Source organism: Aquila chrysaetos, chromosome 17 (genome assembly GCF_900496995.4).
Source record: "Aquila chrysaetos chrysaetos chromosome 17, bAquChr1.4, whole genome shotgun sequence".
Lineage (NCBI taxonomy): Eukaryota > Metazoa > Chordata > Aves > Accipitriformes > Accipitridae > Aquila > Aquila chrysaetos.
In genome coordinates this window covers 2,008,745-2,030,517 of record NC_044020.1, presented here as the reverse complement: position 1 = coordinate 2,030,517, position 21,773 = coordinate 2,008,745, and the positions used below count along the sequence as shown (strand labels likewise).

Below are 21,773 nucleotides of genomic sequence, written 5' to 3'. Positions count from 1 at the left end.
CCCCCCTCCGCTCTTATACTACACCCCCCCCCCCCCGCGGCGCGCGTGCCCCGCGGCCCGCCCCGCACGCGCGCGCTCCCGCTGCCCCCCCCCCCCCCCCCGCCGTTAGCCTCTTGGGGTTCTCGACTGCAACGGAACCGGTGCCGGTTTCGGAAGGGCAGTCAGTTTTTGGGGGGGTTCGTCTCCCAAACGTCCGGAGAGCCGGGAAGAGCGGCCCGGGGGGGCGGGGGCAGGCAGCCGGCTGGGGTTTGCTGCCCGGGGGTGGCGAGGGGGGGAGGATTGCCCCGGCGTGCAGCTTAGGGCGGGCAGGGATCGTTGCGGCTAATTTGCTGCATAACCTTAAGCGAGTTAATTTCCCTGAGCTTCAATTTCCCTTCTTTTTTTTTTTTCTTTTCTCGGCTGCTTAATTAATAAGAGCGTCGAGTCTCACGCTGTGGTAAATAAGCCGGGACAAGTGAAGCGGTTTACCGCCTGGTGAATAAAACATCAGCCCTCCCCGACTTCCCTTTGTGCCAAGCTGGAGCTTGCGGCGGTTGAGGAGCGGATGCGTGAACCGGCGGAGGAACAGGACCGACGGCTTCCCCGCCGCTTCGGGGTCACCCGTCAGCCCGCAAAACCCCTCAGCGGGCGGGATTTTCTCCTTTCCGTGGCGCTGGCCTCTTGCCGGCGGGCCTGCCCCTCACCGTGGGTTCGCGCGGCGAGCGGGCGGGGCGGCGTAGGGGCTTTCTGTCAGGTCTGAGGGGGCGGCGGGGACCCTTTGCCGACCCCCGGGAGCTGGCGGCTTCCTCAGCCAGGGGTAAGAGCTGCCGCCACGCCGGGGCACCCGCCTCCGCGCGGCTCGGTGCCGCCCGTCACCTCAGACGGGACGGCCGGGCCCGCGGCTCGGAGGGAGAGCCGGTGCGCTCCCTTCCCGTTCCCATTGGCCTACACGACTGTCCGTGAAAAATCTCCTCTTTCTCATTGGTCAGCCTGAGAAAGTACCCGCCTAATCAGGGCGGGCCCTGCCCTTCCGTGTCCCACGCAGCCGCTCGAGCTTTCTTATCCGATTGGCCCTTAGGGTTGTTTGTCACGAGCTCAGCTCTCCTATTGGGTAGAAAGCACGGGACACGTCGCGAGGGCTCTGTTGTGTGTGTATATATAGAAAACAGGTCGAGCTGGCAGTGGTTCTCCTATTGGCTTCGCGCGCTTCGAGGGGGCGTGGCCCTCCCTCATGAATAACAACCACCCCTCCCGCCGTCGTCATGGCTACAGGCTAATCGCCCCCCTTTCTCCGCCGGTGATTGGCTGGCACCGCCTTGGCGGGCGGGAGGCGTGGCCGCCGCACCTCCCCGGGGCGGAGGGGCGGGCGCGGGGAGGGGAGGGGGTGGGGGAAGGAGGGCCGGGGCAGGGAAGATGGCGGCGGCGGAACGGAGCCGATCCCCTATGGGGGGGTCCCCGGTGCCTGCCTGTATGTTCGCCCCGGAGCCCGGTTCCCCGGGCGGGAGACCTCGCGTAGCGGCGGCCGCCTGTCCCCTCCGCGCCGCCTTCGACGCCGAAGACGGCGAGGCGCTCAACGGCGAGCCCGAGATCGACCTCACCAGTAAGGTAGGCCCGACCCGGAGAGGTGAGGGGAAGGGGCGGGGGGGGTCGGGCGGCGGCGAGCGCCATCACCCGCCGGGCCCCGCTCTGCCCTCTCTCTGGCAGCCGCCTTGCCCGTGGGGCTGCTCCCACCCCCGGCCCGGCCGCAGCGGGACCAGCCCCTTTCCTCACCGCTCCCCCTCACCTCAGGGGCCGCCTTGCCTCACCGGGCTGGGGGTGTCACCTCAGGGGCTTCCCCGAGGACTGGAGCTGGTTCCCCGAGGGGGAACCAACATCACCCGGCCGGGCGACAGAGCCCGCCGTGCCGTGGGGAGGCGGCCGGGAGAAGGACGGTATTAAAGTTGAGGTACGAAGAGCTGAGAGCGAGAAGTGTCCTGGCCGGGGAAGGAGGGTGCTGGCAGGCTTGTCCTCCCTGCTCCTTCCCCTCCTCGGCTCCCCGGGGAAGCACCTGCAACGGGTGTTGGATCCTCTCAGCAAGCGCAGGGAGGGTTTGAAGCTGACAGCTGCTTTAACGTCTTGCTAACGTTTTTCCTCTGCGATGGTTCTCTGTAGTTATCTCTGCTGCCAGTCATACAAGTTCCTGGGGCTTTCTTCACAATCTTAAAAGCAGGTCAGAGCTCGTAACTTTTGAGCACAAGGGCTCGGCGGCAAGGGTGCCTTGCTCTTGCAAACCGGGTTAAGTCAACACAAAAAGGTAAAGGTTTGTTCACCTTGTGCAGTTCCTTTCTAGGATCCAAGTGACAAAACTGTGGTAGTCTTATTTCTGCCAGAATCCGTTCTCATATCCGTCTTGCAGGAAGGTACATTGTAGTAATATGTGCATGCCAGAGCCCGCCACAGACTGCATTGGCTGCCTTTCCACACCATCTTCTATTTTTTCCCAATTGGCTGATCTCTTTAACCGTAAACCTTTTGCTGCCAAGGGTTTGATGTATTGTGATGCCATCTCCTGCTCTAAAGTCTCCTGATTACTTGGTTCTGTCCACTTGTAATTATGTGATCCAGAAGTCAGCATAGCTGGTGTTTCCTTCCTGTTCTTCTGCCATCCCTCCTCTTCACACTTCCAGCTGGAGTTGTTCCAAAGTCCTGGATTTTCTTGCCCTCTGTGGAGAAACGGAGAGAGAGGAAATGTGGTGTGTGGATGTGGAAACGTTTGTTTTTGAGGGGATAACCAGATATTTTACAATGTGGTACTATATTAAGATGTCTTATAAGAAAGTAAAGAACAGAAATCAAACCTGCAGTATTTATTGAGCCACCTGTTCGTGCCTTAATGAGCTGGACAAGATTTTGATACAGGATGCCAATATCGATCTGTGCTTTGTCTTGGACGTGGCTGATGTGGAAGAGGGCCCAGGAGGACACCAAGGCCTGCGTCACCGATTCTTGACAGCCAGGAACCTGACCAAAAACTCTGACGGAGAGAGAGGAATGCTTTTCTCCGACAACCTCCATTTGTGTTGTCAGCCTGTCTTCCATTCCTAGAAATCTGCAGGCACTATGGAGGCGATAGGTAAGCATTTTTTTGACCTTTATTACAAGTTACTTTTCCATACAGCAGTGTACACCTGCTGTCTTTTCCCTAGACCTTTCATTCATCCCCATCGTGGATGAGAGCTAAGACTGTGATCTCTGCCCCATCTCTCCAAGTTAGTCTCCCGCTGTGTGCTCAAAACAGCAATCCCATATGGTGAGAATGCAGTAGCTAATGTGTCCCCCCTCCCCGGTTGTATCCCCCCATCTTGTCTGTCTTCCCACTTGAATTGCTGCCCTCCAGTTCCGGCTTAAAATGGTGATTCCCACTGCAGTCAGTTTGTTTGCTAGTTGCTACTTCTGTCCTGGTCTGACCCACCCCCTCACTGTGTTATATGCTGTTCTCCCAGTCCTCCCCCAGTGCGTTCATTGTAAGGTGTGCTCTTTTTAGAGAGGAACACTTTGGGATTCGGTTGTCAAGTACACCTTGTCAGCTGGTCAAGCAAACAGTTCCATTCATCAGCACAAATTCGTTATCATGTCAATCTTAATGGGTGTTTGTTTTCCCTTCAGTACTAACACACTGCAGTAGCAATCATCTTTCAGGTCAAAACCATATCACGTAAGGCTATTAGTGAAACTGATACTTATATTACATCTACATTGATAACAGAACATTAATAGCACTTGAACTGTGTGTGTCCACAGGACATAGAAAGCAAAATATGACATTACAGAAGGTGCCTTTCCCCTGACTTGCAAATGGCTCGTGGTGGCCTTCCAGCCACGCAAAATGTCAGGCTGTGTTATTCCAGTAAAGAGCAGCACTACGTACCACATAGTATTTGGTTTACCCTTAATCTTTATGGTTTGTCTGCCTCATGGATATGGGATGCTTCTTTTGTAAGGACTGCCCATAGTAGTGCTGATGTAGCCTGAGCTCAGTCTCACTAGTGTCTTGAAATTGCTGTTAATTAATGCAATGGCCTCTTGCTTGCTGTTGGGCAGTGCAGAATGGCACAGTCCAACTTGTCCCCCTGGAGTAAGCTCAGACAGCTATAGCTATTACCCACCTCTGGTGTTTGTTAATCCCAAAACCGATCAGAGGAAAGGTGGGAAAAGCCACCTCTCCCCAGAGATTCGGAAGGGACTTTAGAGATGGCATCTCAAACTTGTGAGATGTATTTCCTTCCGCTGTCGCGAGAATAAAACAATAACTGGTTGTTACTTTTTTGCCCTATAGGAAATCTGAGATTGCTAGACCCACGTGGCTCCTACTGTTAACTGCTCAATGCCTGGCAAAGTGGAAAGAACAAAAGTGAAAATTTTTGACTTTGTGAAAACCTCTGAAAAACACAAATACGTAGTGCAAGCATGGAGGTGATTGCTCAAAGGTGAAAATCAAAAAAAGCAGGGAGGCCGAGATGGAGGGCCTCTCTCCAACCAGGGAGGTGGCAAAGAACAGGTTCCCTCTGTCCAGGGAGCTAGCTAAAGAGATCTTCAAAACAGCAAGTAAAGTCTTGCAGTGACCCAGGAAACTGCCAAACTGGCTGGGGGCTGCAGACTGCAGAAGCAGCCATTAGAAATACTGAACGGCTTTGGAAGGCGCAGTCCATGAAAGCTGCTATTTGTTCTACACATCCTTCTCTTGACATCCCACTATATCATATCAGCTGTAAGCATCGTCGGCCCCAGGGTAGGCTCTGGAGGCAGTCTGCCACTGGAACACCCTTCAGCAGCACCTTTGCATGGCAGTGAAAGCAGCAGGATGGCGGAACAGTGTTTTGAGCTGATGTGTGTGGGTACCATGCTGTTTGAGCCCTCAGCCCTCCTGCCTGGCACCACGAAGAAAGGCTACAGCGAGATGCTGAGCTGAAATGCCCCCTGGTACTTTAGACAACACCCTGCCCACTCACACTGCTGAAGCATTTGAACTTATAGAAAAATGAAGCTGGTGATGAGAGTTGAAGAAACTGAAGTTAGTGTGCCTCTGCGCTGGTGGCCCCTGTTATTTTATTGATCTTTTATGTGTATGACAGCCTATTTAATAGATCTTCCTGAGTCCCTGACCTGTGCTGGTGCACTAGCCTAAACAGTGAGCCTGTCTGCTGTGCTTCCAGGAATTCCTGACAGTGCTTGCTGGGCAAAGCAAGCCCTACACATCAACACACAGCCTTCCATTCCTGTCCCGATCAAGCCTCTGAAGCGTTGCTGATTTCCCTCTCAATACATTTACATCTGGTGGTCTCCTTTAAGAAGAAAACAAAACCAAGAGAACAACTAATAAAGGCAAAACTCAGTCCTTTGTAGCATGAAATAGAAAGACTATGTGGCTTTCCAGATCAGAGTGCTTTGCTACCCTTTGCAGACCATGCCAAGTAGTTAAAAGGCTTAGGTAGGGCATGTGTCTAACAGAGGCACGTGAAGGTGATTTTTTGTCTTGTAGCTGTCCGGCCCTTGCAGACACATACATGCTGTGTGTGACCCTTAACGTTTGAAGAAAGACTTGGTGGCTGCCTTAAACCTTCTAACCAGCACTTGCTGTCTGTGCTTCAGTTTTCCAGATGCAAGCATTGCGATAGTTTTGAAAGCTGCTTAAGTGTTATTTGTGGAGTTTTGGGTTCCCTTACACTAGATTTCTAGTAAAGGTCTTCATCCACTGTGTAGTAGTAGTAGGTGGTCAAGGTAGTTACTCCTTGAATACACGTTGTGTTAGCTGTGCTAGCAAGTCAGGCTGTGTTAGCAGAGAATGTTGGGCAGGCTTGAAGATGTAAGCATTGTGAACCACTGTAAATCATATGTTTTAGGCAAATCTAGCACAGATTTCAGACTGGCCTTAGTGCATAGTGAAGGGAAGTACATCTTTCTGGTCATGATTTTGGAACGTGTATGTAAGGACAGCTAGTGGAAGTATGGATTTCACTGAGTGTTGTAGCGTGGCACAGGCCTGCCTGCTCATAGGGCTATCAGTAGGTGATAGCCTTTACAACTCTTGCTAAAAGTGCCTTTTTAACAGAAATGTATATCTCGATTGCAACAGCTATTGAGCCACTGTACCAGGATGCTCAGCCACCAACAGGTTTGTAACCATGGAGGCAGCCAGAGAGTAGGTAGCCAGTTGGTCCGGAACGGCTGATGAAGGTCTCCTTGGTCTGCCACTGCCACAACACCATTGTGGCCACTCTGTGTGAGTGTCCTCAGCTGTACTGTATGAGCGACACAGGTTTTTGCAAGAAATGGTGCTACACTGTTCTGTTCTAACGAAAATCCTTCCTGAAGCACTGTCTTGTTGTCCTCATTTTCTGCTTTGTTTCTGTCTGCTTTTTCCTTCTCTTGATGCCTCTGCAGGGAAGGGCAAAGGAAGTTGTGGTTGTTGCAATAACTGCAGTCAAAGCTTGTTGGTAACACAGCTGCTCGTTTGTAAAACTGCAGGTCTCCACTGGTGAAACGTTCAAATATACTCGTACAAACTGCTTTGTATGTCTGTCTCTCAGCACTGTAGTGTGAAGTACCTAAAGTTTTGTTAGGCGTTTAAAAATAACGCTTACTCGTGTTCTCTCCTTCCCTTCTGCCCCCTCAGAAAATAAAAGGGGAGATCAAGTGTGTGAAAGACTTACGAGATGCTCTAGGTTTTGATGCCTAGGTGTGCTCTGCAGTGAGGTCTGGCTGGCTTCCTCTGGCTGTTCCATCATGCTCTGGAGGAGCAGCAGCACTCTATGCAGCGGAGACTGTGGAGTACCCCGCTAAGGAATTTCTTTGGAGAAAATACCTCCTCCCCTTTCTGTTTTCCTTGCATGGAAACATGTATTACACAGAAGTAGAAGTGGGATGTTCACTTAAATGTGGCTTTTAAACATTGGTTACTTCAAAATGAGATGCTTGGTATTCTTACTTTCTTTGAAGTATATCTTCCAACATAAATGAACTCTGAGCTCAGACAAATAACCTTGCACAGTGTCACAAGGAAATAGCTGTCAGCAAAGCTGGTTTTAAAAAAACAACAGCAAAAACAAACCACCAGAAAGCGGTCCTTGAAAAAGAGCCCTTCTCTTTCAATAAAGCACATGGATTGATTGTCATTATAACTGAAGCTGGTTTTGATATGGTTTGCTTGACATCTGCAAATGGATATTTAATCTTTTTTCCAGCTGGTGATGGTGAGTCCAACTTCAGAGCAGTATGACAGTTTGCTCCGGCAGATGTCAGAGAGAATTGATGAGGGATGTGGGGAGACCATCTATGTCATTGGTCAAGGATCAGGTGAGTATAGCTTCCTCAGGAAAACAACAAAAACCATTAAAATTATATGAAAACCCTAGTTCATCTAACCAGACTGCTGCTGAAGCTAGTACTTATGTCTCCAGAATAACTTGGAAACCTCCATAAAGTATAGCAGAACACGTGGGACAGATTCTTTTGTTTTATTCCTGCCAGCAACTGTCTTACTTAGTGGAGCTAAACATACTTTTTTTGTACAAAATCATACAAGTCTTTTTTGGAAATAAAGCATAAGTTGTCTGGGCACACCGGGAAAAGACAAAGGATCTGAAATGATGGTAACAGTTTTAGTACAGACATCCTCAGTGTCTGATGGAGGTCTTGTTCTGCCTGGTTTTTTTCACTTCTCCCTTGTAAATAACAATATTTTTACCCTGCAGGAATGTATTGGAGATACTTCAGATAACCAAAATGTATGCTGCTGCCTTTCTCTGTTAGTGTGTGGTGTGTGTCTGTACTACGGAGAGAAAGGTTTTCTTTTTCTCAGCGTGGAGGCCTTTACTGTCACATTAACTTGGGTGTGACTGCAGTCAGTTGCCTTTGCAGATTTTAGCAGTTAGCATGGATTACCTTTTTGTTCTTTTTCACAATGTGAATATTTGCATTTGACACCGGTAAAATAATATTGAACATGGCCTTGCTTTGAAATTGAAATTTCTTTTCTGAATGCAAAATATTGTCTATGGCTATCATAAGGCTAAAGGCATGTTTCAAATATGTTAGGTATCTGCTGGATATCAAGTTGTTATGATCAGACATTCTAGTAGTTACTATGTTTGGGGAAGAATACAAAACCCTGGTCGTCAGTGCCAGAGTTGGCTGAGATAATGGAGGGAGAGACTAGCGTTACCTCAGAACTGTCTCCTTTTTGGGTTTTCTTGGTGTCTTGCAAAGCAGCCAACATAGAAGAGAAGCCAGGATTAGATGGCCAGTGGTCATGCAGCCAATATCATGGGGATAATGCTCTTGTTTCCAAGCGAGCTTCCCACGTGTAGTCTGAATCCTTGGTGTTTGGGATAACTGCATCTGCTGCGGAGATCTAACTAGTCAGGCTAGTAACTGCTTTCTCTTCTAGGATACCTTGTGAGGGTGTTAACTGGTGGTTGTTGCAATGATGTACTTAGAAGTAGGCATTTGTTTCTTAAAATATGAGCTAAAATTTCTGACTTCATTTTGGGTTGCTGCATAGTCAAGGAAGGTGGGGATCTTTTCTGTAAATTGGAGACAACAGTCAAGAGAAAAAAAATCTTGATATCCCTGCCACTGTTGCTCCTTCTCATTCATTTTGAGTGTCTATGATTTCAATCATCATGGATACCTAACTCGGATGGCTAAGAAGCGAGTGAAGACTGCCAGGAAGCTCACTGCTTCATCTGTAGTGACCCTTCCCTTTCTCCCTTGGCTCTTACCCTCTCCTGTCCCCCTACTTCTCATTCCCCTTCTATGACCCAAGATCCCAGATGTGGTGCTTTTTGTTTTCCTCACCAGCTTCTCAGCCAGCTTATGAGCTAGGCTGGAAATCACCCAGCAACTCTACTTGTGTAAAGCTGTGCAGTAAGTTAAAATGCTGATTAGTTCATGCAAACTGCAGTTACTGCTTACCAGCTGATGAGTCAGCCATGCGTATGAATACGGACACAGCAATAGCTTTGGTCATCCAGGTGTTATGTGGCTCTCCACCTTTGTTTGTTGTTTTTTGGTTTTGTTTTTTTTTATCCATAGAGGAGATGCTGGCCTGAAATCTGCAGCTTCTCAGCACCTGGGTTAGGAGAGAACCTGAGAGCTGTGGTGGCCTTCAAACTCTCTAGATAGTTGCCACTGGCTTGCTCTGACTGTCAGCTCTTTCCTTGGGTGGGCTGTTCAGAGGCAGCAGTGCCTCCTTGTTTTTTTCTGGCCTCATGTGCTGTCAGCATTTCTTTCAAGTGCCAGGACGAAGGCAGTGAGACATGCCAAAAACATTGTTTTAACTGGAGTATGTGGGAGCTAAAGAAATTGCTGTGCAGGCCAGACTTGCAGAAAATGTGCACTTGGGATGTGGCTTTATAAAATAAGCTGACTGTTTAAATTGGTCCCACATTCACTGGTTAATTGTGGTGATATTTCAGTCCAAGCTTTCCTTTTGTTAATGCTTTTCCCTTTATTGCAATGCTAGAGGAGATGTTGTATCAGACTGAAGAATATTGCATGCAAAGTACCTTCAGCATGTGAAGTAAAAGAATTAGGCAGAAGTGTGTCTTTCTTGCTTATCCCTAAGTATTTGCTTGTAGAAATTGTGAAGAAAACTCCTCTAGGTGAAAGATGGTGCTAGATGAAAGATGGTGCTTTTCTAGTATCCTTTAAGACTTGGAGCGAAGACCGTCCTTTTTTAGTGTGGGCAAAGGGTGCTTATTCTGTTTACGTGTCTGACATCTCCAGTCCTCATGTAAATCCCGATCAGTGTGAAAGTCCCAGGCAGAATGACATTGCTGCTGGCCGTTGCAAGGTGGTGCTCACCGACTGTCCTTTGTCTCCTCAACGTCACACTAGATGGGACTGAATACGGTCTGAGCGAGGCAGACATGGAAGCATCCTATGCCACGTTGAAGAGCATGGCAGAGCAGATCGAGGCAGATGTGATCCTCCTGCGGGAGCACCAGGAGGCAGGGGGCAAGGTGCGCGACTACCTCGTTCGGAAACGTGTGGGTGACAACGACTTCCTGGAGGTCAGGTGAGGAGCCGGGTGGAGACAGGGTTAGTCAGCAGCCCAGCTGCATTTTTACCGTGTGAGCAGGCCGTGATGCTTAGCCAGCAACGCTGATTCGAGTCTGGGTGTTGTAGCTACGCAACAAAGGGAATCGAGCTTGACCACTCCTTGCTAATGAAATCGCCTTTTTGTTGTTGTTGCTGTCTCTTTTGTGAAGAAACTGTTTGTGGAGATTTGCCTGTGTTTAGCTGAGGGATGTTGCTGTCCAGGTGACAGCTTTGCAGTTTGGGGATCTTTTGTGGGCTGGAATCCCAGTAGGGAGTCACATGTGTACGTGTGTCTGTATGTGTGTGCATATACTGCTGGAATACAATACTTTTGACTAAGGGTTCGATTCTATTCCAAGACTGATGATCCAAGTCACCTTTTAATGGACATATAATAGCTTGTGTAATATGACTTGAGAGTCTGCCCAGACCTGGATGGAATGGATTTCCAACATTTGCCAACAGCCATAATAGCCACCTTCATCGGACACAAGGAAGAAGATTGCTCTAAGAGAGTGTTTTCCCCTAAAACATTTCATTGTTGTTTGAGCTTTTCCTTTTCTGGGAACAGTAATTTAAATTTCTGTGCTCTCCCTAGCACATGGTGCTCTTGGAAGATGAGGAATGTGAGAAAGGCAGAGGTATTCTAGACCAAGTTGGGATTTAGTCTTTCTTTTGAATTGCCACAGTGTGTATGTTAGATTGCAGAGACTAGGGGTTGGAAGAGAGATACTCTGTATGGCATCAAGCCATGTGGGGTTCAGTTGATGGTGTTCTGGACACCAGTGACATGTTTCCACAGTCTTCCACATCCCAGTCCCCAGAGTGTGGGATCTCTGCTGTTAACTGATAGCTGTGAATCTCTGCTCTGCTTGTGAAGGTCTAACATTTTTTGAATCTCTGTTTGAAGGTTAGGGAGAAAAAGCTAGTTATTAGCAGGAGTAGTGGTGTTTGGGATTTTTTTGATTGCTTGTTTGTTTCTTCAGGTATCAAATTTTACCAGGTTCCTTTTTCCTTTCCTCTCCAGGGTAGCAGTGGTTGGCAATGTGGATGCAGGAAAGAGCACATTGCTAGGTGTCTTGACACATGGCGAACTAGACAATGGCCGAGGCTTTGCTCGGCAAAAGCTCTTCCGCCATAAGCATGAGATCGAGTCAGGCCGCACCAGCAGCGTGGGCAATGACATTTTGGGCTTCGACAGTGAGGGCAACGTGGTGAACAAGCCCGACAGCCACGGTGGCAGCTTGGAATGGACAAAGATCTGTGAGAAATCCACCAAGGTCATTACTTTCATTGACCTGGCTGGTCATGAAAAGTACCTGAAAACCACCGTCTTTGGCATGACTGGCCATTTACCTGACTTCTGCATGCTTATGGTAGGTAGCAAGAAAGATGTACGGTACCAGTAGGAGCGGGGCTGCTCACAGCTATAACAGTCTCAACTTCCTTCCTATTGCAAAGTCCCTGTGTGGTTGTGGAGGGAGGCAGCATCTCCCAGAGGTGGAGAGCAGCAGCCACTGTGCATATCTAGCCAGGGCTCTGAGGCAAGTGCCCCAGGACTGTCAGTCTCAGACAGGCCCAAGATGTATGGTTCTTGAAAAGTGAAAGATTTCTAAACTCCAGAACTCACCTTGCTAAATCAATGAGTCCTTAGCCAGTGTCCAACAGCATTTGAAATGAGCTGGGTCTGCTCATACAGTCTCAAAGACGTGTCTACAACCTAATCGCAGCCTACTGCACGTCTGACACGAGACCCTCTCTGTAACCGAGCTCGCTGCAGGAGGAGTGTTTCCATCACCTTATCTTGTATCCCTGGTGTAGGTTGGCAGTAACGCTGGGATTGTTGGAATGACCAAGGAGCACTTGGGCCTGGCGCTTGCACTTAACGTTCCCGTCTTCGTTGTGGTGACCAAGATCGACATGTGCCCTGCCAACATCCTGCAAGGTGAGTCCTACGAGCTCTCTTCAGGGCTATTTCTTACCTCCGTATGTGCTGTTGTCCTGTGCTTCGGTTGAGGTATTACTGCTGCAGGAAAGCTGCTTTATCTGGTTTTGACTGTATCTTAAACACCTTCCAGAAGTGTATCCTTTTCCCCTGCCCATTTTGCAGGCAGTTCACTCGTAGTCACCATTTCAAAATTACTCGAGTTGGGGGACTCAGCTGGGCAACCCAAAAGTGTTCGCTACAGGGTTTTGCTTGATTGAGTTCTAAGGGGAGAAGCATACAGTTGGGGTTGTGGCTTTGCTTTCTCTCTGGGTGTTTAAACCTGGAGGGAAGGTCTGGAAGTTCTCTTGAAAGCTGCTTTCCTCCTTGCCCACAGTTTGAGTGTGATCTTAAGCTGTGATCGAACTTGTTTTCTGGCAGCCGCTAGGTGAAGGGGCAGCTGCTTTTTACATCCTGCTCACCTGGGTGCTTCTCAGGTATGCTGGCATAACTACAGCAGCTCCTTCCTCTGTCTGAACAACCAACCAAAGCTTAATAAATCGTGGTTCAAAGCAGCTGCATATGTGGGCTATGGTAGCAGGACTGGGCTAGACACAAGTGGGGATGGCAGTAAGCAGCAGGGGCTACTGGATTTTTTGCTCAGCAGCAGTTAAAGCAGCACGTCTAACCCCAGCAGTGTCCCTTTAACCTATGCTTGACGTTTTTTCAGGCTGTGACTAACTCTCACCTTTAAAATCCCCTTGATGCGTTTCTCACACCTTCAGGAACATGATGTGATTAATTGGAGCAATGGTTTTTTTGATAATCAGCCCTAAGAATTGGGAAAGTGAATGCTCCCAGTACTGTCTGCGGTTAGTTCATTATTGTAAAAATCCTAAATATGTTTCGGGTAAACAGACGCATAGGATCAGAAGATAATCTAAATGTCTCTATAATAGATGTTTGACAAATAAATGTAAGGCCCGACCGTAAGATAATAACTGGGAAGGAAGGAGAACGTTTGGCTTGAGGTGAGGAGAGAAGAGCTGCTCTTGGGAGAAGCCACTCCTGTGTCATGTTCTGTTTAAATTAAATAGACACAAGATTTGGCTCAAGTGTGTCTGTGAAGAGCAGATGGCATGATTAGATGTTTGTGTTTCTGTATGCAAAACATTACTTTCCTGTAGGCAATCATTTGTTCACAAAAACCATCTAATTGGATGACAATTGTAGCATATAAATGATTTGCTCTTTTAAGCCCCTACTAGCCCTTTTTCTCCCCTCATTTATTGTAAGGTTTTTTGCAGGAGGCTGATGCTAGTGCATCATGTAATGCCCCTGCTGGCTGATAGGTATGAAGCTTAGAAAATAAATTGAAAAGAGGCAAAAGATCAAAGTTGGGAGCCATGAGATTTGTCCAAAAATACTTATTTCTGGATCCAGTCCACCTACACTGTCCTACTCTGTGATGGTGATCTTTACCTCTTTCATGCTTCTCTAACCTTCTAGGGCAGGTTGATTGCCAGGGAAAGTGTGTTGAGGATTGTTTGGTCAAAATTGATTTCTAATTCACGCATTCTCAGATATTTCAATTCCTGAGTGCTGCTAGTTTTCATTGAATTCAATATGAAAAATCCTTTACAGGTAGAGGATACCTTGTATACTGCTTAATACCTTGTAACTGCTTAAAGCTACTTAATAGACAGCTATAAAATGTCTACTTCACAGCATTGCACTTGTAGATGCAAACATGTGAGTGTCTCTTCATGTATGGTGTCGCTTGGCAGCAGGCTAGCTGGCATGAAATGGAAGATGGAGTGGCTCCTAAGTCCCACCTGGGCTGCGGCAAACTCAGTCTCACTCACACACCTTTATCCATCTTCTCCTGTCTATTTGTGGCAAAAGTGCCAGTATCCCTTCGGGGAGAGACCCCACAAAAGTGATTTGTAAAGACGGGAGATGCTGCCCTAACAATATTCATTTCACCCTTTAAGAAACCCTGAAGCTGTTACAGCGACTGCTGAAGTCCCCAGGGTGCAGGAAGATTCCCGTGCTGGTTCAGAGCAAGGATGATGTCATTGTAACAGCCTCCAACTTCAGCTCAGAGAGGTAACGGGAGTAGAGGAGAGTCGTTTCTCTTTCAATCCTATTTGGAGACTGGGTGAGAAGATTCAGAAAGAGAGTCCCATTGTCTAGATGTGTGAAGGTTGCATCTGCCATGTGGTGTGTTGATTCCATAAGAATGTTTTGATTCGGAGATTGACCTGCTTGTGTTCCCCTCTCTGAGACAGAAATGAGAGGCTGCTTCTGGGCAGTCTGCAGAAGATGGCAGGGTATTCGGCTTCCTTCAGTCCTGGAACCTTACTTACACCTACCTATTCCTGAGTGTCATTAGAAGGCAGAGGCAATGTTGCAGGTTTTCAAACATGGGGTGTTGTGCATCTGACTGCTTGCCAGGCTCTCCCTTCCTAGCACTGTGTATTGAATTCAGTCCCAAGATTTTGGCTGTCTTCCCACACGTGGAATTCCAGGCAGGGAGGTGAACTAACTCCATTTTTATCAATTTTCCATTACAGGATGTGCCCAATTTTCCAGATTTCAAACGTCACTGGGGAGAACCTAGATTTGTTGAAGATGTTTCTTAATCTCTTGTCTCCACGGACAAGTTACAGGGAAGAAGAGCCAGCAGAATTCCAGATAGATGACACTTATTCTGTCCCGGTAAGGGGCCTGGTATTTGGAAGAATTGTCTGCTCCTTCTTTCAGGTTGGAGAGGCATCTTCCCTAGAGAGGGGAGTTCTAGAGCTCTTCTGCTAGCACGGTCAAGTAACCCCAATTACTGTTTTTTCTTTTTTGGCATAGGGTGTAGGAACAGTTGTGTCTGGGACGACACTGAGAGGTCTAATCAAGCTAAATGACACCCTGCTGCTGGGACCAGATCCCCTTGGCAACTTCCTACCTATTGCTGTCAAGTCCATCCACCGCAAGAGAATGCCTGTCAAAGAAGTGCGGGGAGGCCAGACTGCCTCCTTTGCTTTGAAAAAGGTGAGATGATCTGCTCTGGACTCCCAGAACAGGAACCACCCTCCTAATTTTAGTGTGGGAGTTCAGCTGCAATCAGACTGCTGCTGCAAACCTCAGCTGCCTCACTTCACAGTGCATTAAAATCCCATAGAAGCTCTGTAGGTCCTATGTCCCAGTTGCTCCACCTGACAGCTGCCAGGTAATAGCAGTGGGACCCAAGGTAATGAGGAATAGTGTTGGAGATGCGTAACAAAGCGGAGGCATTGCAAGAAGAGTCTCCTCTTGTGCCACAACTGCATGGGTGGCCTAGGCAGCGTATTTACACTATTCCTCTCAACTTGTAGGACTAGCTGCATGATTTGTAGTTTAAAAACTAGCAAAATTTGATGCGATTTCTCTGGTGAAAGGTCAATAGAAGCTGCACTGATTTTAAGGGGATATAGTTTAAGCTATACGAAACTTCATGTGTTCAGTCTTAACATTTTGTGTTAACAGACATCATGCTTTTCAAGAGATCATCTGCTTGGGTAATGTGCAACCAGGATGTATGTTTTGCTTTTAAAGGATGAGTTACAACTCATGTGTCAGTGTCCAGCATTCCCAGCACTATAACTAAGGCGTCCTTAGAAACTTCAGCTGAACTTGATTTTCGCAACCTTTGCATAACAGCATTACATACTGCTAAACAGCTCTGGCTTCGCCTTTTGGTGAGCACGAGTTTATATCTATGAAATCCCTTAGGATCCTTCTGGATGCAGTCAGCCAGAGAAGCAAATTTCTTCCCTGGAGGATCACACTAAGGTTTTTTTGTGTCTCTGCTTTTCAGATCAAGCGTTCTTCCATCCGGAAGGGCATGGTAATGGTGTCACCCCGCCTGAATCCACAAGCATCGTGGGAGTTCGAAGCAGAGATTCTGGTGCTCCATCATCCCACCACCATCAGCCCACGATATCAGGCCATGGGTATGTGTCTCAGTGTTGTCTCATCTTTGTTCCCAGTGGTAACAGTTTATATCAGCTCTTGCCTGAGATCATTTTTCTCCTGATGGCTCTGTCAGCCTGAATATAAGCCATAGTTCCTGGTTTGACCTTTCCCAGCAATGCATTAGAGAGAGGGGAGGGAGCTGACAGAGGAGAGTGGCAAAAGCTGTAGGTAAAAAGGAGATGTGTGACTCCAAGTGTACTTGGAGCCTGCCTGAGCCAGATCTCCATGGTGCAAAGATTCTTCAGCTTCAAATGCTGACTGAGAGCCTCATTTGAGGTCCTGCCCTCTAGCCCAGCTGCTTGGCCTGTAGGATTCTGTTGAGGATGCTTCAGGAAAGTCTCCATTCGAAGGCAACTGTTCTAGGTTGTGTGTGTTTTCTTTTTGAGGACTGAACAAGGGCAGCTGTGTGACCTGTATAGTCTTTGGCACACAGTAGATTTTTACGTTCCAGACTCGGCGCTGTTAGCTGTAGGGTAGCAAGAGCAGCCTTAGATGTCTGTCTGAAGCTTATTCCACTAATGGCACTGGCTGTTGAAAGCCTTTGTGCATTACATTCACAGTGCATTGTGGCAGCATCCGTCAGACGGCCACAATTCTCAGCATGGACAAGGACTGCCTGCGGACGGGGGACAAAGCCACAGTGCACTTTCGCTTCATCAAAACCCCGGAATATTTGCATATAGACCAGCGTCTGGTCTTCCGTGAAGGACGCACCAAAGCTGTGGGTACCATCACTAAGGTAAAGGCTGAAGAGTCCGACTTTTTTTGCCCATTAGCTACTTTTGGTGCTGAGAAGCCAGCAGGAGAATCCGGATAGCTCTGGAAAATTGAGGAAAAAGGCCATCTTTCAATCACAAACGTCAGCTCTGGCATGGGTTGCAGATGACCAATGTGTTTTGTTGTGTGGTGGGTCTTTAGCTGGTGTGAATGAGGGAGTGTGAAGGTGGGGGATGAGCCAGACGCCTCTGGTTCTTACAGTTTGGTCTCTTTCTGAGAGCTTCTAGTTGGTCTCTTCGAGTCATATTGAGGAGGTCTAAGTGCCACCTCAGCTGGGTGGCCCTTTCCACCCTGTCAGGGTTCTTGAGGGCAGCTCAGAGGCCTAGATTCTTTGAACAGCTGCTGCTGCATTCTTCCCCTGATGGCTATTGGTATCAATTCTCTCAGAACTTTTTGTTAAAAAGCAGCATTGAGCCTTGCCATATTGGCCTAGCTGTTTTAATGCTGATTTTGGCCTCTCCCTTTGTAATTCACAGTTACTCCAGACCACCAATAACTCGCCAATGAACTCCAAGCCACAGCAGATCAAGATGCAGTCAACCAAGAAGGGAGCTGTTACAAAACGAGAGGATGGTGTTCCCCCAGCTGGGACGGCAGCTGGGGGCCCACCAGCTGGGGACGAGGCCCCCTCAACAGCCGCAGCGCCACTGACACCTACTGCTCTGCAGCCATTGGTAAGTGAGGAAAATATCATGTCTGTCCTAGCTGTTTGCATTCTGGTTTCATCTGTTGGAGGAAGGGCACTCTAAAGCACAAACATTCTCCCCTCATACCCTTGCACGTTGAGTCCTAAGGCGAGTTCAACAGAAACAAATAGAAATATAAGTAGTCTCACAGCAGAAATCAAAATTTTCTGATGACTAGATGACTCCTCATGGCTGACCTTTCAGCAGCTAGCAGCTTATCATCCTGGTACAATTCAGGTTGGACCACAGGAAGCGTCTAGTCTAACCTTCTGCTCTAAGTAGGATTAGCTGTGAGGTCAGACCAGGTTGCTCAGGGTTTTATCCAGTCATGTCTTGAAAACCTCCAAGGAGGAAGACTGCACAACCTCCCTTGGCAACCTGTTTTGCTACTTGACTGTGCTCACGGTGAAGAAGCATCTCCATGTACCCGGTAGCTGAACCAGTGAAACATCTAACAACCAGTCACAGAATGGGTCTCTGCTGTCTGAATGAGAGGTGGAACATCCCTACACTAGAGAAATTACAACCTAAGCAGTAGTATCAGACACAGGTCGTCTGCCCTGTCAGGGAGGGAGGATGGAGACATCCAAGGGGGAGGAAAGGCTTATCTTTCTAGAGAAATTTATCCAGGTTGTTTTGTTGGTTAGGACTTCTCAGCTCAGCTTGTCTAAGAAAGGATACCTAGCCTTTCTGGTCTGAAACGAGCGGAAACTCAATTCTAACTGCAGGCTTTGGGAGCTATTTATCAGCTTTACTACTGATAGGAGAAAGGTCTTCTCCTTTTGGTGTATTTATCTAGTAAGTGAAAAGTTCAGGAACTGACTCTGTCAAGAGACCTGGTCAGTGTTCCCCCTCTTAATTTTAGCTATCTTAGTTGCCATTGGTCAAATCTCACCCTCTTGAGCCAGGCTGGCTGCTGAAAGAGGGCCCTCTGGCAGGGGTTCTCTCCCTTTGCATATACTGTGGCTTCTTACTGATCCCCCATCTCCTCCTTGTCTTGTTGTAGCGTCACTGTGGTTGTAAGTAGGGGTCCCATCTTGCTTTTTGTTTCGTCCCTCCCCCTGAGACTCTGTGTTGCTTTTGTTCTTGCTTACCTCTGCCTCTCTCTCCTTGCTGCTTCCCCTCAGCCTGCACTGGATGAAGAGCCCCACATCCGCGAGGGCAATAAGGTATTTGGCTGCTTTAAAAGAGAACGGTGGGCTTGCTGGCCTGAGGCTGGGAACAGAGCCAGGTTAGCAAGAGAGCCCTGGCAGGGTGGCGGGGGGTTCTCCTTCCATTCTGCACAAAGCCAAGGGAGCATGAGGCTTCGATTTCTCAGATACTGAGCCCCACGGCACCTGCTGAGTTTCATGGGAGTGAAGCGTTCAGAAAATTGGGAAAGCAGGTCCTCCCCAGCTTTGAAGGGCTGAACTTCATGGTGTATCTGTCTCTCCTCCTTTCTTCATGGTGTGCTTGTCTGCCTTATCTCCTTCCTGCAGTGGTAGGAAGCTGATCAGTCACAACTGCCCTCCTGCTGTCTGGATGTGTGTGTAATCCATCTGAACTCCTGCTCTGTTGATATTCTGATTCAGAGGTCACTGCGCACTGAAGTGTATCTTCTTGTTTTTCAGTCAAAAGTCGGAGGAGGAGGCCGGCGACGTGGGGGTCAGCGCCATAAAGTGAAGTCTCAGGGAGCCTGTGTGACTCCTGCCAGTGGCTGCTGAATTTCTTACACCTCCTCCCTCTGAGGAATTCCTCCCCTTCCCTTCATTTCTTATCCAAAAGATCCAGAGCAGCTTAAACCAAAACCCATCCCAGCTGATTGGCTGCAGAAGAATCGTCCCTCCTCCCTGAAGGAAGCGATGGAGAGGAGCATAATTTATAAGCTAATGAAGGTGATAAGACACACAGAACTGAGTAACTGACACCTTCCTCCTCCCCCTATTGACACGTTTTTGTACATCATGGGCTTAGTTTTTATTCTTATTAGTTTTTATTATATTTTGTGTGCATGAAGATGAGAGGAGAGTCTGGATAGAACTGCGAAGAGCCAGTTAGCTGCCTCCCTCCTCCCTCCCCCCGTTCTGTCCACAGGACTTGCTGCTCTCCTCCTATTTGCTGTCTCAGATCCAGGGGTTATCAAACGCCTGTAATTTCAGACTTGCAAAGGTTAAAACACGTTGCTTAGGATGGCTCCATAGGGCATTGTTTCCTCACCACTGTGGCCCTGTGCCAAATAATGTTTCTGGATTCCCTCCATCTTATACTATTTCTAAGTGGGTTTAATTTAATGTTCTAGTGACTGAAGTTTGAAGGAGTGGTAAGAAAGTTCATTAGTTGGAGATCTAAGAGGGAAACAAATTGGAAAGCAGTTCTTGATGTTAAGTTGAGGAATCCTATACTAAATATCCTTCTCAAATACAATGATGATAGCACTTAAGATTTCAGTTAGAGACAGAATTAAATGGGCAGTCATTTGCCCATCCTGTTCCCCTTCCCATCATGCTGCTTTTCCTATTGTTTGTTCAGCGCACATTGGAGCAAATCTATCCTGCCTCTCAAGGCTGCGGCAGCTCAGTTGACAGTATTAAGAATATAGTGCAGGAACACTTGGTCTGTCCCTTGAGCCAGAGAAAGCCTTCTCACCTCAACGGACAGAGATCAGAGGTGGTAATACACCTTTGGAACAGAGACACCAGGCAAACATGACCTCCCCTTGATTTTGTTTACTCCAAGATTTCCCAAATCTTTTCTGGAACTCACTGGCCAAACTTTGCCATGGCAGAGGTAGGATTTGTCTTCTCCCCTCTTGGCCAAAGAGGGCAATGATGGATTGGTACCAAACTTAGCGAAGTGCTTTCAGGTTTGGAAGTACTTGGTAATTTTTCTAACTTTCATTTAGTTTTTTTTTAAGGTTGTATTTTTTTTTTAATGACCAATTCTGGCTTCTCCAGGAAGGCCCTGCAAGGACGGTCTATGAATTAACTTTATTGTTATCATGTTTTTTAACCATGGGTTGTGCAAGCGATCAATTCCCTGCTTATGTTGATCTCACTTCTAACCCTGCCTCTTCGCTTGGCTCCCATGAGGACAGGAGTTGTTATCCTCGGCCGGTTTGTGGTGAGCTGTGGGAGCGTGGTAGCATTTTGAGAGAGGAGGTGGCATCCTCAGCAAATCGTTGCTCTCCCCAGCAGGTGCGGTCAGCCTCAGTTTTCTGTGAGGGCTTCCTCCTCCGATGAAGGACTTTTTTATTTTATTTAGAGGGAGACTGAAAAGTTTCTGTCCCTCCTTAGTGGGTTGTTCCTGGTTCTCACTCTGTGGCACCTGTGTGGAGTTCAGTCCAGTTCCCCTTGTGATTCGAGGTAGGCTTTCAAGCTGACTGAGAGACAGTAGGCTCGGGAAAGGGGGGAGCGCGCATCTCCCGACACCGGCACCAGCACTCCAAGAGCATTAAGCAGCATGGGAGAGGCGAGGAATGTGGTTTAGAGATGAGGGTACTTTGCCTTAGAGACTGCAGTGGCCCGAGCGTGGGTGGAAGGGGGAGGTCAGACAGTCCTTTCCAAGCTATGTGCCTAAATACCAGCACTCTCCTGGCGAGGGAGGAACTATAGGCGGCTACAACACTAATAGCACCCGCATTGTGAGGGGGTGTGAAGTGTGGCTAAGCAGGGCACGAGGGCCTGGTTTGTTTGTCTTCTGGCCCTGTAGCAGCATCAAACTGCATCTGATTTCACTGCCCTCTGCTTCTGAGGGGAGCAGAGAGCTCCAGGCGGTTTTCTCTTTCTCCATTCCTTGTGCTCCAAATGAAGGAGACACTGCCGAGACTGGAAGAGGGTTTACTTCAGTTCGTGCAAAGGAGGTGGTGTGATCTCTCTTTTGTGACCAGCATTCAAAGATCACTCAGGCTGGTGTGATCTATAAAATAAATTTTAAAAAAGTTTGTTCCAAGTTAAAGTATGTCTTGTTGCTTTTTGTCCTTCTGAAAAACCAGCGCTTGCGGCTTTAACGCTGAAAGCCAGACCAAGTGGTTTTGGCTGGCACCGTACTCCTTTGCTGGCTACGAGAGGAGGCTGTGTTCGTAGTGACAGCAGGGGAAGGCATGCCATGCCGCAGGAGCGCTGCCGGTGAACCTCTGCACAGCCCCGACAGCTTTTACTCTGCCTAAGATTTAGTGCTTCTCGGTGGTGGAGTGGTGAAATGAGATTGTTTGCATGGTGTGAGCTGTGCTGTGTAAGTATGTATGTGTCAAGAGCTGCTACAGCAAATCATTTGGGGCCAGCTCTGTCAATTGATCAATCAGACACTTTGCTCGAGGATGCAGTTTTAGCACAGCACTTCCA

At 48.1% G+C, this 21,773-nt stretch overlaps 1 protein-coding gene across 6 annotated transcripts; it reads left to right on the top strand.

The window, feature by feature from the left end:
* The first annotated feature begins 1,349 nt into the window (after positions 1-1,349).
* Positions 1,350-21,387, top strand: GTPBP1 (GTP binding protein 1). 6 transcript variants are annotated; one of them, XM_030040350.2, is made up of 13 exons: positions 1,350-1,584; positions 7,200-7,311; positions 9,856-10,036; positions 11,087-11,435; positions 11,881-12,004; positions 13,978-14,092; positions 14,560-14,704; positions 14,846-15,028; positions 15,834-15,969; positions 16,552-16,730; positions 17,245-17,442; positions 18,582-18,623; positions 19,065-21,387. In XM_030040350.2, exons 1-13 carry the CDS (start codon positions 1,393-1,395, stop codon positions 19,155-19,157), a joined length of 2,049 nt encoding a protein of 682 aa, XP_029896210.1. In that variant the 5' UTR covers positions 1,350-1,392; the 3' UTR covers positions 19,158-21,387. The 6 variants fall into 6 exon arrangements, with proteins under 6 accessions (XP_029896210.1, XP_029896214.1, XP_029896211.1 ...); XM_030040352.2 differs by lacking the exon at positions 1,350-1,584 and adding an exon at positions 4,466-5,029; XM_041129492.1 differs by lacking the exon at positions 1,350-1,584 and adding an exon at positions 5,045-5,446.
* Positions 21,388-21,773: the final 386 nt, after the last annotated feature.